This window comes from Microtus pennsylvanicus, chromosome 7 (assembly GCF_037038515.1).
Source record: "Microtus pennsylvanicus isolate mMicPen1 chromosome 7, mMicPen1.hap1, whole genome shotgun sequence".
NCBI classification, from domain to species: Eukaryota; Metazoa; Chordata; class Mammalia; order Rodentia; family Cricetidae; genus Microtus; species Microtus pennsylvanicus.
Genome location: NC_134585.1, coordinates 94,420,646 through 94,436,714, shown reverse-complemented (window position 1 = coordinate 94,436,714; position 16,069 = coordinate 94,420,646). Strand labels below are relative to the sequence as shown.

At 43.4% G+C, this 16,069-nt stretch overlaps 1 protein-coding gene across 1 annotated transcript in view; it reads left to right on the top strand.

Annotated features, from left to right (window-relative positions):
- Window positions 1–16,069, top strand: part of Sec24d (SEC24 homolog D, COPII component) — an 86,510-nt gene that overhangs the window by 26,918 nt on the left and 43,523 nt on the right. Inside the window, exon 8 of the mRNA XM_075981458.1 lies at window positions 4,152–4,279. Within this exon, the coding sequence (XP_075837573.1) occupies window positions 4,152–4,279 (128 nt within the window). The remainder of the gene's footprint in view (window positions 1–4,151; window positions 4,280–16,069) is intronic.

Below are 16,069 nucleotides of genomic sequence, written 5' to 3'. Positions count from 1 at the left end.
GTTCTTTTTTTTAAATCCTTCCTCAGTCTTTTAAAAAATGTTTTTTGCTCTCTCTCTTTCTCTTTTCTGTACATGATCATGCATGGATATGCATATGTGTGCATATGCATGTGTATATGCATGTGTGTATGTATATGCATGCATGTGCATGTGTATATGCATATTTTGTGTATTCACATGTGTTTTTGCATGTGCATATATGTGTGTGCATGTATATTGTATATATGCATGTGTATGTATATATGCTCATGTATGTGTATATACATATGCATTGTTTATACATACATATATTTATGTTGCAGGACCCTGGACTTAGTCCTTGATCATCTTCTCTTTGGCCATGGTTGTTGCTGTAGTGGTTTAGCCTACTTCTATGTCCTGTCTCTGTTCAGAGCTCCTAAAGGGACACAGCTAGTCTGGACTCCAACTCCCATCTAACCATGTTCTCAGACTTGCTCTGTGACTGACTGCTTAATCTATTTTCCAAACTGGACATGTTCTAACCCAATTCTGATATCTGTCCACTCATCCCTTAAAAACTGGTTCCTTCCTTATTCCTTGCAGCCTCTCAGTTTTCAGTGATGGCAATTTCAACTTCTTGTTGATCCTCAGACTCACATCTGTATACCGCATACATTATTCCTGCAAACGTTCATGCCATTAGATTGACACATGCCCAGAATCTTTCTGTCACCCCTTGCTCTGTTGCTAGGGGGCTGGTCTGGGCCACTACTTCTTCTCACACGGCCCCGGCAGCAGCCTCTTCCTGAGCTTTCCTGGCTTTGCTCCTCCTGTTGCAGCCCTTCTCCACCTCACAGCCAGGAGACTAAGTCAGGTCACGACACCCCTCTACCCAGCCCCGGCAGTGATGCTCCATTTCATTTGTACAGCCTTGAGGGCTTCTGAGCTTTGAGTGTACAGCATCCGACTCTGTTCTTCCTCTGAGCTCAGCCTCAGTTGCTAGGCCCCAAGAAGATCCAATCTAAACAGCTCCTGTTCTCTGGTAGGCTTCCTGTGTAAGTCTATCTGTGAATTCCTTGTCTCCATCGAATCTTTACTCAAATGTTATCTTTTTATTGAGGCTAATCCTGCAAGTATTTAAAATTTCAATCAGCCCCTTACTCTCTGATACTCCTTAACCAAAGAGGCTTCATTTTTTTATAGCTGCTAATCACATTCTAATGTCCTAGATAGTAGACTCATTCTTTGCGTTTCTATTATTTATGATCTGTTAAAAAAAAATAGCTCTGTAGTACACAGGAAGGCTTAGGACAATGTCTAAAATGAAGTGGACAGTCAATAAACATCATATTTGATTATCTTCTCTGGTCCTAATAGATTATACTTCTAAATATTTTAGATCATTAGCTTGGGTCTGCAATACTAGTTCCCCAGGAGGATGGAACAAGAGGATTTCAAGTTCAAGATTCATCTCGCCTACAGTAAATTCAAGGCCAGCCTGGGAAATTTCATAATACTGTGTCAAAAATAAAACTAAAAAAAATTGGGGTGTATATAACTCATCAATCGAATGCTTGCCTAGCATGTGAGGCCCTACGTTCTATCTCCAGTGCCAGTGAAAGGAAATTAAAACCTAGAATAGTGCCCAAAATGTAGTGACAGTCAATAAATCTTTTATTTCTATTAATTCTTTGAAAACTTCATACATGCATACAATGTATTTTGATCATGTTTGTCCCTTTCTCTCCTTAGATCCATCCCCACCTCTGCAACCCCTCCCATATTCCTGCCCTTAAAAAAAAAGTAAACAACATAGTCCAATTTGTGCCGCTGTCATGGGTATAGGGCCACCCCCTGGAGTGTGATAGACCTAGGCCTACCAAGGGCTGCACCCTTAAAGAAAACTGACTCTCCCTTCCCCACAAGCCGCTGGGATTTAGGGTTTGTTTGGCTAACACTCCCATGCAGTCCATCATTGAGGGAATCCAAAGCAGAGTTGGCACCTAGAGGCAGGAACTGAAGTGGAGACTGTGGGGAGCTGGCTTTCTCCTTATGCTTGCTCAGTTTGCTGTGTTACCACCACTCAGGACGACCTGCCCACATTAATTGACAGTCAAGAAAATGCCCTATCACCTGGCCTATAGGCAGTCTGATGGAAGCATTTCTCAATTGAGATTCTTCTTCCCAGGAAACTCTAATTTAAGTCAAACTGAACAACAACAGAAATGACCAGGGCACTCACTCCCCACCAGGGGTAAATTTCTCGTTCCCTGGATTCTAACAGGTACCCCGGAGTTAAGCAAATAACCTAAAGATTCAACACTAGGATCCATATATGAGTGAGAACATGTGTCGTTTGTTTCCATGGATCTGGGTTACCTCCCTCAGTATGTTTTCCAGTTGTGTTATATCCATTTGTCTGCAAATTTTATAATTTAATTTTTTATGGCTGAATGAAATTGCGTTGTCGAGGGATCACATTTTCATTATCCATTCATCTGTTGCTGGCCCATTAAGCTGTGTCTTTGTCTAGCTCTTGTGAAGAGAGCAGATATGAACATGGATCTTGCATCTTTGCAGGAGAATATAGTCTTTGGGTATCCACCCGGGAGTGGGATAGCTGGGTCAAGGAACAGTCACACTGATATCCAGAGCAGCTGTGCCAACTTGAACTCCCACCAACAGTGCCCAAGGGCTCCCCACATCCTCAGCGGAATTTGTGGTTGCATGTTTTCTCGATCTTAGCCAATCTGACCGAATTAAGATGAGGCCTCAAATTAGTTTTAATTTGCATTTTTCCTGTTGGCTAAAGTTGGTGAATACTTGTCAAAATATTTCTCAGACATTTGTATTTCTTCTTGTGAGAAATCTCTATTCCGTTCCTTAGCCCACTTTTAAATTCAGTGGTTTGTTTCCTTGGTGTAGTTTTCGAAGTTCTTGTATATTATAGACACTAATCCTCTGTCAGATGTGTAGCCGGCAAAGCTCTCCCATTCTGTAGGCTGCTTCCTCTTCAGTTGACCAGCAGCTTCCTTCACTCTACAGAACTTTTTAATTCCATGACTACACACTTGTTGATCATGGTCCTGTTTCCTAGGTGACTGGCATTCTGTTCAGAAAGTCCTTACCTGAGCCTAAATCCTGAAGTGCACTCATTCTTTGTTCTGGAGTTCCAGAGTTTTGGGCCTAATGTTGAGACCTTTGATCCATTGAAAATTGATTTGAATTTAGGTGAAAAAGCAAGATCCTTCTACATGTAGATATTCAGTTTGCTTGACACAATTTGTCAATGATGATATGTTTTTTAAAAAAAGTTAAATTGTTCTAATGATTAAACTGTTCTTCATGCCATGGGCGTTATTTTACTTCTCCTTTGTGCCGTACAATAAAAGTATGTGGTCAAGAAGTCTAATGTATATTAAAAAGTGATTAGGATGACTTTAAAAGTAGCATTTCTATTACAAGTAGAATTTTAATTTACAAATTCCATTTACAAACTTAGGGAAAAAATGTAGACAGTTGCAGCTATATTTGACAAAGTCTCCTTTGGTAGTATAAAAGATTGTCCAGATATGCATGTGCCTATGGCAGATGTGTTGGTAGACATGGGAACAAAAAAGTGATTGTTGGGCTGGAGAGGTGACTCAGCAGTTAAGAGCAGTTTTGTTCTTCCAGAGGACCAAAGTTCAGTCCCTAGCACCCATGTTAGGCTGCTCACAGCAGCCTGTAACTCACGCTCCTGGATATCTAGTGCCCTCTTCTGGCCTCCATGGGCACCTGCACAAGTGCTCACCCAACCTCCTAAGGCTTCCCCATCAGACAGACACTACCATAAATCAACTGAAAATAAATCTGAGTAAAAAAGAACGGCTGTGGGCCTAAAGCTTCATTCTCTCACGCCTTATGTCTCTTTGTTTCATATCTTCCGTTAACTCTAAACCCTCTCCAGTCTATATTTGGGCTGCATTAAAGCCCAGCTTATTGAAAATAGTGATAGTAATAAAACACTTCTTTCATATCTCTCTAGTAAAATTCAGCATGTCTCATTATGTCCTCGGAATGTAGACTGCAGAATTCTGCAATACTCCACATTTTTAGAAACGGAGAATTTATAGATAAGAATGAATTGTTTGGATGTACTCTTGTTTGGGTAACCGAGTTTTGTCTGTGTGTGACTTTGGATGATTCAGGCCACTCGAGCCCCCGGTACATTCGCTGCACCACGTACTGCTTCCCGTGCACAGCAGACATGGCTAAGCAAGCTCAGATCCCACTAGCTGCTGTCATCAAGCCCTTCGCTGACATTCCAGCAAATGAGGTAAGAAGGACTTCGTAAAGTGATTCAGTAGTTCACCTACTCCAAGTTTGTCTCATCAGCTTCTCACATTATTCCATACTCCAGGAAACTGGAGCAAACATATACAATTCAGAAACAACTAGTCATTCAATTCGTTTGTAAACCAGAATCTCATAAGCCTCATTAGTTAGTGCCCTGGGTACTAATCCCAATGGTCTGAGTAATGTTTTGACCCACTGTAGTAGGGCACACAAGAGTGCTGTCTAGGATAATGTTGTGTAGTGACAGACCATGTGACTAGTGGAGAGACCTTATGTTTATTTCGGGGTCCAGTCATTGAGGTGTTTTGTTGGGAGGAGAAGTCCTTGACCTTAGTACATCTGCTTTAATAATTATTGTGCCAAAATTTTCATAAACTAAATATTAAAAACACAAGGTAAATCAATCTATGTGTATTTTCTTGTAGGGAAAATACCCAAGATATAATTATGTCGTAAAAACAATTAGATTCATATTTAAGATCTGTGATTATAGGTTGCTGTTAGTATTGATCAAGAATTCTGTTGCTGAAGTATTTGAACAAGATATCCAGACTGACGTAATTCTATCCCTCACTGCAGCATTCTTTTTAGAGTGGTCCTTAGGGACGGCTCCTCAAATGTACAGGGAGAGCTGGTCTACAGCAGAGAAAGTCCTCAGTGAGTCTGTGTCATGAACAGTCACAGGTGTGCAGCCCGTGTGCTGAGTCCCCACTCCCCTCTACCAGGACCCTCAGTCTTAGGTCTAGGGATCCTTAGAGGAGGCTGATCTACTCTAAGTAGCAGCATCTAAGGAAAAGGGGACGGTCCTCTGTTGGAGAGAACAGATTTGTTGCCTTTCTAAGGATGTGGAGGATGGGAGGGAAAGAAGAAAGACAGCACCCATGCATACGGTGGTCTTCGTATGCTGCAGGGTCTCTTCTCTTGAGAAAGACCCGAACTGGGTGGAGTGGCTCAGGGGAGGCCTGGAACTGGTCTTCGCACCCTGGAAAACACACATCCACGTTCAATGTCAGCTCAGGAAGCCCCTTCGGCAATTGCGGTTCCTTCTAGCTCAGGTTCAAAGATGTTATACAAGGCTTTAAAACTTAAAAAAAATTCTTTTATGTTTATGAGTGTTTGACCTGGGTGTAAGTACTCATGGAGGTCACAAGAGGGTATTGGATCTCCCACGATAAAAGTTATAGATGGTTGTGTGGTGCTGTCAGTGCTGGGAATGGAACCCTGTTTCTGCAAGAGCAGTCAGTGCTCTTAACCATTGAGTCCTCTCCCCAGCCCCATCAAGACTCTGTTTTAAAAAATTAAAATACTTAAGAAGGATAATATAGGCCAACATGTATTGATAAAGAGATCCTGTGGTGTATAACATATGTAGCTTAAATAATATGTGCTGTAACTATTGCCAATGTTTTATTGAAGAGAGAAAAGGGAAAGGAGGAATGTTTGTATTATAATGTCAAAAATTTTAAATGCTCAATGTACAGAAAATTTAAAGTAATTTTATGTCATCATCTAAATACTATCAGTGTTTGTTATTTTGTCACCTAGCTACATTTTTCTTTTGTTTTTTTTTTTGGAAGCAAAGTTACTTGTGAATGTCAATATACTTCACTTGTGCACACATTAGTAACTATTGCCCAATATCTGCTTGCTGAGAATTACTTACAGAATTCAATTGTGATAAGTATGTACATCCTTTTGTGGTCTGGCAGTCAAACCCAAGGCCTCATGTTCAAGAGATGCATGCCTTAAAGTTGCTACTGATTACATTTGAACTAATCTATATACCTGTGTAACTTTGATTGATTACATTTGAACTAATCTATATACCTGTGTAACACTGATTGATTACATTTGAACTAATCTATATACCTGTGTAACTTTGATGCCTATCAAAGTCTAAACTATCACAGTGACTCTGGAGAAGTAGCCCATGCTCCTGAGCGGTTCCCACCCTTCACACAGCCTCCTTTTCTTTGGTGCCCACTGTTCTGATTTGTTTCTTGGCAGATTTGTATTACTTTTCTAGTGCCTTATATGGCTAAAATTACAGAGGATAGAAAAATCTCCCATGAAAGTCAGTCTCTCTCTCTCTCTCTCTCTCTCTCTCTCTCTCTCTCTCTCTCTCTCTCTCTCTCTCTCTCCCCCTCTCTCTCTTCCCACAGACGTTCGTGGATCAATGGCTTTTCTTTGCACGTATGAGTGGTAGTTCATTGCACAGGCATGCCAGTTTGCTTACACAGTGTTTCATAGATGCACAGACTTTTCCTAACTCATTAGTATAACGGCTGTGAACATGCTGTACAAGTTTCCCATGGGCATATGCTCATTTTCTTAAGCTAATATCCACAAATACTTTGAATCCTCTTAAGGATTTTAAGTGGTTTTATAAGAAATTCACAGACCGTTTTCTGGAGTGGTTGCCTCATTTTGCTCACTTTGCACTAGCACGCCAGCTCCTCCACATCGTCCCCAGGATCCCGTGATGTCCTCACTTTAATCTTAGAAACCACGATGGGTATGTGGTAGAATCTATGACATTTTTTTTTATTTCCAGTTTGGTGATTTAAACAAAATTTAATTTCAAAATGGCACACTGACTAGTATGCTATTCATATACAAATGATTCACATGAATAAATGTCAATATTTGTGATCTTATGATTTTTTTTAGAGAATTAACACATCCTAGGTATATGTAATTTCTCCTTTACTGAGACCCACTCCTCTTTCCCCGCTTCTTCACTTACTGTTTATTCTCACCTTATGACCATAGGTAGTACTATTCTTCACTTGGCTGAGCTGATGACATTTGAATAATAAATGTGAACATTCACAGTAGATAATCGGTCCCTTCCCATGCTTCTCGCTCACCACCTTTTGTCAAACATCCTTACCCATTCTTTGAGATTCCTTTTACAATTAAAATATGCATATACCAGCCGACATGTATTCATCCTGTAAAAAAATCAACATGTAAATTACTATACTAATGCTGGCCCAGCTGTGCACTGACCTCCTCTTTTCTGTTGTCTGTGTGTCTGGCACTCGTCCCATGCCGCTGTTTAGAGGGCGGTGTCATCCTTAACGGTGGGGAGGCATGCGTGTAGTAAGAGAAGCATCGTTACCACCGTGTGTGTCGGTGTGAGATATTGGAAGCACAGAGCTTCCGTAGCATGAGTCCCAAAGCTGTGTTCCCGCAAATATGCTCGGAAGAACCGTGGATTTGCTCCTCCCCAGGGTGGGGTTGTTGCAGGTGTACTTTCTCTGTCTTGCCTCTGAGACAAGTAACTGTCATAATCAGGGGAAAATGAGTTTATATCTTAAAAGCTACCCCCCCCCACAGAATACGTAAAATAAAAAACCATTCTAGGCAGAAGTGCTGTTGAAGATCAAAATCATGGATGTGGGATTTAGGCCCCTGACTGTCATGTTTGGGTATACCGAGCTTATTGTGATGAATTTGTCTGATTTTTTTTTCATTTTTGGTTTTTTTTTAATTTTATTTTTTCTAAGACAGTGTCTCTCTGTGTAGCTTTGGCTGTTCTGTAACTCATTCTGTAGGCCAGGCTTGCCTTGAACTCGCAGAAATCTACCTGCCTCTACCTTTTGACTGGTGGAATTAAAGGCACGCGGCACCATCTCCTGTTTTGATATGCCTAATTTTTATCTTATTGAAATAGAAGGAACAGAAAAAGGGGTGTGGAGAAGATGCTAAAGCTCCAGGGAGTAGCTCTTGAGGGCATCCTTGGAGAAAGTCTACTCCGTGGGCATTTAGCTGGACCTAAATGGGGAGAGTCACTGACAGTAGAGAAACACTGTTGAAAAACTGTGCCAGGCAACCTGGGGAATTATCCCCATTTTAGGGATGAGGAAACTAAGGCAGAGTTAGGTGTGTTGAAAAGGTCAGCAACTATTAAGTGGGTCCAATGTCGGGCACCAGAGTTCTTTAAAGTCATGTCCACCTTCCCTCTCTCCTTTCTTCCCTCCCTCCCTCCCTCCCTCCCTCCCTCCCTCCCTTCCTCCCTCCCTCCCTCTCTCCCTCCCTTCCTCCCTCCCTCAACCCATATCCGCATACTCAGATGCTTCTCGCAGAAACCCCAGATTCAGCATATTCAACAGTGAACTTCTCATCTCTGTGCCCATTCATTCTTCTAAATACTAATAATTGTTACCACCGTTTACCTAATGGCTCATGTTCAAAATCAAAACTCAGTTAGGTAAATGAATGTGAAGGAAAAGGCTGTTTTAGGTTTTTGTGTTTTATTATTTGTTTTTTTTTTTTTTGTGATAGGGTCTCACTGTGTATGCCAGGTTGGCCATACAGAGATCAGCCTGCCTCCTGAGTGCTGGGATTAAAAATGTGCGCCACTGCCCAGCGGTGGTGATGCACGCCTTTAATCCCAGCACTCGGGAGGCAGAGGCAGGTGGATCTCTGTGAGTTCGAGGCCAGCCTGGTCTACAAGAGCTAGTTCCAGGACAGGAACCAAAGCCACAGAGAAACCCTGTCTCGAAAAAAAAATGTGTGCCACTATACCCAACCCTCAAGGAAATAAGCTTTAAAATATCTTTCTTGGGGATAGAAAGATGGCTCAGTGGATAAGAGCACTGGCTGCTCTTCCAGAGGGGCCGAGTTTGGTTCCCAGCACCCACATGGTGACTCACAAGCATCTATAACTCTAGCTCCAGGGGATCCAGCACCCTCTTCTGGCATCTGTGGGCAAAGATATGTACTTCGTTCACAGGAATAGATGCAAGCAAAAACATTCAGACCCATAAAATAAAAATAAATAAATAAATTCAAATAAAATACCATCCCCGAGCAAGTAGGTTGGTTTACAAGTACCGTTTTCCATATGAACAGCATTTTAAATCATTGCCCTTTGTTACAGGTGACTTGTATTTATTTGCAGATTACCTACATCTTAGGATTTTGTTTGTAGTGGGCCAACATGACCATCACTACCACACTATGAAGGCTTTCAGAGTAACATCTTGGTTTGGCATCTCTCAAAACAATTTACATAGTACAGGTTTTTAAGAGTTGGCTCTGTTGTTTGACAAAACCTTCAAAAGTATCTGTTGTGGTAGCAACGGCCTGCAAAATCAAACGTTGCCAGGAAGTTATTATCAGGATCTGTTCCTACCAGCCTTTGCTTTGGAGATACCTGCTGCTTCCAAGGGCAGGGCTGTGTCCCCATGGTTGAACAAATCATAGTGCTTTTAAACTAGGCTCTAAGTGGGACAGACCCACTTCTATGGATTTTTTTCATCAAATTGCTATTCATGTTAAAAATTTTGTTAAGTCCTTTACTTTTGGTGCAGCATTTTAAAAACTGAGGTAGAAATCCTCTTGATTTCAAATACCGACAGACTCAAGATTGTAAATCATTTCATTTGGCTTCTTTTCTATGAAATATGAGATCTTTACATTTTGTGCATTTTTAGACATACAATGAGTGATATCCATTATAAACCAGGTGGCAGAAGCTTTGATTCCATCTGTGGCTGTTTGTATATTCTCTTCTGTCACAAGTGAACATAATCATGTCCCTTGCTTCCTCACTGCATTAGCAGCCTTGAGCTTTGGCCATAGCTCTACACTGCTGAAGTTAGCTTTCTTACTTTATGTGAGTTATGGAGACAACACCAGCTGCTCTTGGCCAGGACTTAAGGAGAATTTGCAAACATACAGATTTTTTTTTTCCAGTGTGAAAAGGGGTCTATAAATCTAACTTTTTCTGTGGAGTTCATATTTACGGAGCATTTTACCTGAGATGTGATTTAACTTACAGATTTTTTTTAAGTTCTGAGTGTTATATCTGCATGCATGCCAGAGAGGGCTCAGGATCCCATTATAGATAGTTGTGAGCCACCATGTGGTTGCTGAGGATTGAGCTCAGGACCTCTGGAAGATCAGCCAGTTTTCTTTACCAATAAGCCATCTCTTCAGCCCCAAGTGAGATGTGATGTGATTTAATAAAGAAGGTTGTCCTACTGTTTGTTATTCCTTTAATCCTTTCTTTGAATGACTCCTCCTCCTCCTCCCTCCTCCTCCTCCTCCCTCCTCCTCCTCCCTCCTCCTCCTCCCTCCTCCTCCTCCTCCTCCCTCCTCCTCCTCCTCCTCCCTCCTCCTCCTCCTCCCTCCTTCTCCTCCTCCCTCCTCCTCCTCCTCCTCCTCCTCCTCCTCCTCCCTCCTCCTCCTCCTCCCTCCTCCTCCTCCTCCTCCTCCTTCTCCTCCTCCTCCTTCTCCTCCTCCTCCTCCTTCTCCTCCTCCCTCCTCCTCCTCCACCTCCTCCTCCTCCTCCTTCTTTTTCAAGACAGGGTTTCTCTGTGGTTTTGGAGCCTGTCTTGGCACTCGCTCTGTAGACCAGGCTGGCCTCAAACTCACAGAGATCCGCCTGCCTCTGCCTCCCAAATTCTGGGATTAAAGGCGTGTACCACCACCACCCGGCTATGACTTCATATTCTTTTAGCTCAATATTTATGAAGAAGACGCCATTGGCAAGGAAAAGGAAGAATGGATGCTCAAGAGTTGGCAAATAATGTTAACAAAAACCGAAAATGAGTGTAGGACCAGTGCATCCTGCCAGGGAAGGGTTCACAGCCGTATGAAGGGAACTGACCATCATGACTTTGACTTCTCAGCCACTCGCTCATGCGTGAGGTGACATATTTTGGCAGAGCAGTTACTCTGTTTAACATACCAAAGGAAAAACACTCTGTCTCCCTAGAGCCTAGTTTATGTCAAGATGACCGTGCGCATCCATCCTCCTTTCAGGAGAATTACAGCTTGTAAGGTCCATGTCACCCTCATCCCCCTCCTCCCCTTTCTTGTCTCCTTTTTCTTTTATGATGAAGCTCTGCAGGTCCAGGCTGTTTAAGGTCGCAGGGCTAGGAGCTGATCCTGCTGGAGCTCTGGTTGGAAACGGGAGTTCTTCAAGCTCCACTGGGCTCGGAGGAGCTGGCCAGGATTTTATTTAGTTAAGTACATAGAAGGGCATTCCTTTTTCTTACCAGTAACAATGGGCTCTTTGTTCCCTCTGAGTTTATGAATGAACTGAACTTACAACGTGAAGCCAGCCCTTCATACTCCTGGAAGGCCGAGATCACCCAGAGTCATTAGTAGATGGCATACATAGAGTCTTTTTGAATAAGTAGGATCTCCTTGGGCTTGTATAGACACAGATCAGCTAAGTCACAGAAATCTGGTTAGTTTATGGTTCTTTAGGCTTCTAAATTAGTGTTTTCAGCATGCCACTCATAATCGGGTCTGTTTATAAATATTGCTAATGAAGTATAAGTTTGAATCATATATTGACCATTTTGGTTTGTACTTGTGAATGACTATAGATGTCATTTATAGCTTTATTTATCTTTCCATAAACTCTGTGGTTAATAAAAAATCATTTTGGAGTCCACTGATGTAGTTTGAATAAGCTCATCCATATTCGTGAGCACTAACTTAGCTCGTTCTCTTTTATTAACAAGACAGACTACCCAGAAAGGACAGACATTAAGATAGTTATGAAGAATCTTAAGATATTTAGGGAACCAGTGAAAATCGACTCCATTCCTCAAATTGTAGTGTATGGCAACCAAGTAAGAGAAAACCAGGCAAGGAACCATGAGGTGATCTCTCTGGGCCTTACTGTTAAGACCTTGGTCTGGCTGGAGAGATGGCTCAGTGGTTAAGAGCAATAGCTGCTCTTCCAGAGGTCCTGACTTCAATTCCCAGCAACCACATGGTGGCTCACAACCATCTGTAGTGAGATCTGGTGCCCTCTTCTGACCTACAGGCATACATGCAGGAGGAACACAGTATACATAATAAATAAATAAACCTTTAAAAAGAAAAAAGATCGTGGCCTCCCTTCCTGGGCAGAAGCAGCCTGTCCCTTCCAGATGACAGAACCAGAAGGCAGGTGCCACTGTCACTTTTCCAGTCTCTGTGGAGCAGCATCCGCTGTGCACTGCCTGTTTATGTACTTCGTGTATTATTAGATGTTCACGTGAGCAAATACGGAGCTACTTTTACATGTTTCTGTGCTCTATAATTAAACTACTACAAAATATCGTGGCCTCTCTAGCTCCTTGCATAATTTAAAAGGAGACTTACAACTAAAATTATCTTCAAGCAGATGTTTCAAAATCCCAAATTAACTGTTAAGATGTGTACTATGGTATGGTCCAAAGCTTGACTGTAATATCTTGAATATATTAACCAAAGGGAAAACTTGGAGAGTAAAGTGCACATACTAAAATAGAAATAAGAGCAATGGCTAAAACATTAGGGTACCTTTATTGTCTAAAGTTACTTTGAAACTAAATCTTAATCCCTGGGTGGTTTGGGTCACTCTTGTGATGCTGTGAATGGGTCTGGCAGCTGAAGAATGCAGCCGTACCCTTTAGAGAGCTGTGCTAGCGTGCTGAGTTCACATTCGTCAGCGCAAAGTGTGTTGCAGTTCTGTTATAGTTTAGAAGCTACGCGCGCCAAGCTAATTTTCTCTTTTGCAAAACTAGTCGTTCGCTTTTCTTAGATAAAGAATGGCCTCACGGGAAATAAGAATTAAGGAAAACATCTTGCTATACTTTAATGTACAGGGGAAGTAAATTTGTAGTTTACAGTCTGGGGGCTCGGGCTGCTGTGTCTACAGCCTGAGGCTAGACTAGAGGCCAGCTTCTCTGATGGGAACTGGGGTTCTAAGACAAGCCACTTTAAAGCAAGCTCCCTAACACCTGCCGGTTGCTATTCAAGTTAGTGCTGGAGAGAAAACAAGAAGAAGAGGAGAACCGGGCGATGGTGGCGCACGCCTTTAATCCCAGCACTCGGGAGGCAGAGGCAGGCGGATCTCTGTGAGTTCGAGACCAGCCTGGTCTACAGAGCTAGTTCCAGGACAGGCTCCAAAGCCACAGAGAAACCTTGTCTCGAAAAACCATAAAAAAAAAAAAAGAAGAGGAGGAGGAGGAGGAGGAGGAGGAGGAGGAGGAGGAGGAGGAGGAGGAGGAGGAGGAGGAGGAGGAGGAGGAGGAGGAAAGGAAAGGAAGGAAAGAAGGAAGGAAGAAAAAGAAAGAAAGAAAGAAAAAGAGAGAAAGAAAGGCAACAACCACAAACCCCACTTACTTAGGCAGGGTGTAGAGGGGTGTGTTGGTCAGACGTCAACTTGGGAACTGGAAGTTGTCTCCTGTTTGTGTGTGTTACAGTGATTGACAGAGGGCTTCAGGCTTGATGCTAAGTACCCTTACCTGCTGAGCCATCTTGCCTGCAGCCCTATTCCTCCTTTAGTTTAATTTCCTCCTCAGTAGAACTTCCTATCCCCCCGCCCCACGCCCTTCTTCATTCTCTTCTACACCTCCCGTCGCAGTTTCAAAAAGTTTGAGAAAGTTTCCAATACATGTATTATTTTCCATAGATGTAATTGCGAAAAAGATGGTGATTTGCTATGCCCCTTTACAGACTGAGTCTCATAGTTATATGATCACATCTTCAATTATAACAATATTTTGATGATCATAAATACCGTGACCCACACAGGAAACACTGTCACGTGACTGGTAGTTTTCTAAGCAGCGCCCAGTTTTGTGAAGGATAATTGATTGCTTATCGTCTTGTTTCAAAATGGGATTTCAAGCCGGGCGGTGGTGGCACACTCCTGTAATCCCAGCACTTGGGAGGCAGAGACAGGCGGATCTCTGTGAGTTCGAGGCCAGCCTGGTCTACCAAGGGAGTTCCAGGACAGGCTCCAAAGCTACAGAGAAACCCTGCCTCGAAAAACCAAAAAAAAAAAAAATGGGATTTCAGACCAGCCATTGTTTTGATTCCGTAAGAAGCTGCTGCTTGTGCAGTGCGGGCTGGATGGGGTTCTGGGCACTTGGGGCCCGCTAGTGAGGAGCAGAAAAGGAGGAGATTCTGTTCTAATGTATAATAGTAAGATCAGGCTCAGATTATACAGCACCGCAGAGGAAGAGAAATCAGAGCAGGGGAGAGGCATGGCAGCACCGGATGGGTGCTCAGATCCGTTGGACTGACACCATGCCATCAAGTCTTTCCAGATGGAAGCTGTTTGGAGAGGTTTTCATGACCGGAGCAGAAATGAGACGAATGAAGGGAACTCTCCAACTTTTAATTCTGACAGACGCAAAGGCAGTTCAGCTTTGGACAGATTATTTGCAGTTCAGTTTCGAGCGGATTATTTCAGTCCTTCCCACTTCTGTTTGAGGAAGAGGAGGCTACCATGTGACCTATTAGGAAGGAAACAGATTGGATTCAAAGGGACTTAAGTCTAAGATCAGCTCCCGGTGTCCCTGGAGCATTGTGTGTTGTAGCAATTAAGCATGTCTTCTGCAAGTGGCCTGCATTTGAACTCTGAGATACAGTTCTCCTGTAGAGGTAAAACCCGAGCTACAGTGGGCCAAGGCTTATGAGAAGCAGAAGGGAATGGAGCTGCACAATCCTTGCCCAGCGAATTCATCGTGCAGCGCTTACTCCAAAGTTCTAACATCTGTACCAGAAAGAAGAACGATGGGGACCTTTGAAATCAGGAATCTTACCTTACATGGTGCAGCCCCATACCAGTGCTGTCATTCAGGAACTTGGTACTGCCTCAATTGTGCTGACAGTCATTTCTAAAACTGTTGATGTTAGTTATGTGCATCCGGGTGTGTCTGTGTATGGATTTGCACATGTGAATGCAGAATCCAGAAGACTGGATCCCTGGAGCTGCAGTTACAGGTGATGGTGTGTAAGCTGCCTGATGTGGGTGCTGGGAACCGAACTCGGCTCCTCTGTAGAGCTGCGTTGCAGCTTCTTAGCCACCAAGCCATCTCTAGCTGTGTGCTGATAATTACTTTACCTTTTGAAGGTATAGTCGCTGACTTACCAGAGGCAGCTACTTTCCTAGACTTAATTCGATGTGACCTTCCTACCCAAAGGCCCACCTGACATTTGAGGGCTCGATACAATTGTGTCGCCCATGTTTACTTTAAAGCAGATGTGGCCATTCTGGAGCAGAGTCACATGGCTTGGTTATTGATGCCTGTCTGAGGATTAACTCAGCACGTTCAGGCTTATAGAGCCCTGAGGTCTGGAGGCTAACCTGTTTCCATGCTGTGAAAGCGCCCACCACTACCACCCCGCTGGAGGGAGGCTCTCTCTGGGCATGAAAGGATCTGCTGGAGCTTCCAAGTTCTTTGTTCTGCGGCAGAGAGCCCCACTCCATGTAACAGGCTCTTCCTACAGATCTGAGGCTCGGGGTTTTTCCTGCTTGGTGGGGTCTGCTGCCAGGCCTCAGAAGCTTCACAGCCGGGGACAAGCCTCCTGATACCCGTGCTGTTTGGCTTGTCAGCACAGCCCTCTGCTTTCTACCACATCCCACCGGGATTGTGTCCTGTCTGTGGCTGTCGAATTCTGGCACTTGTGATGTTTCTCTGTTCCCAGGGCCTCAGGATAGCTCAGTTTTAAACAAGGGCTTGTCTTTCAAAATGGCAGCTGGGCACGGCCCTCGGAGCTGGAGAACTCTTCTTCACAACTGACCTGTCTCGTTATAGAGTTTCTTGTCCCAGCAAGACCACAACTGGAGTTGAGGCCATGCGAGCTGTGAGATTATCCCATGGGTAGGACTGCCTCTTATTTCCAGGCCCCTGACCTTTTGAATAAGATAGCTGCTTCCCTCACTGCCAGAGATCCAAGTGACTGGAACTGGGCTTGGCGTGACTGTGTTCTTGGTGGCAGTTTGCCATCTTTGTCTCTCTACACTGTTGGACTGTCTGTCACT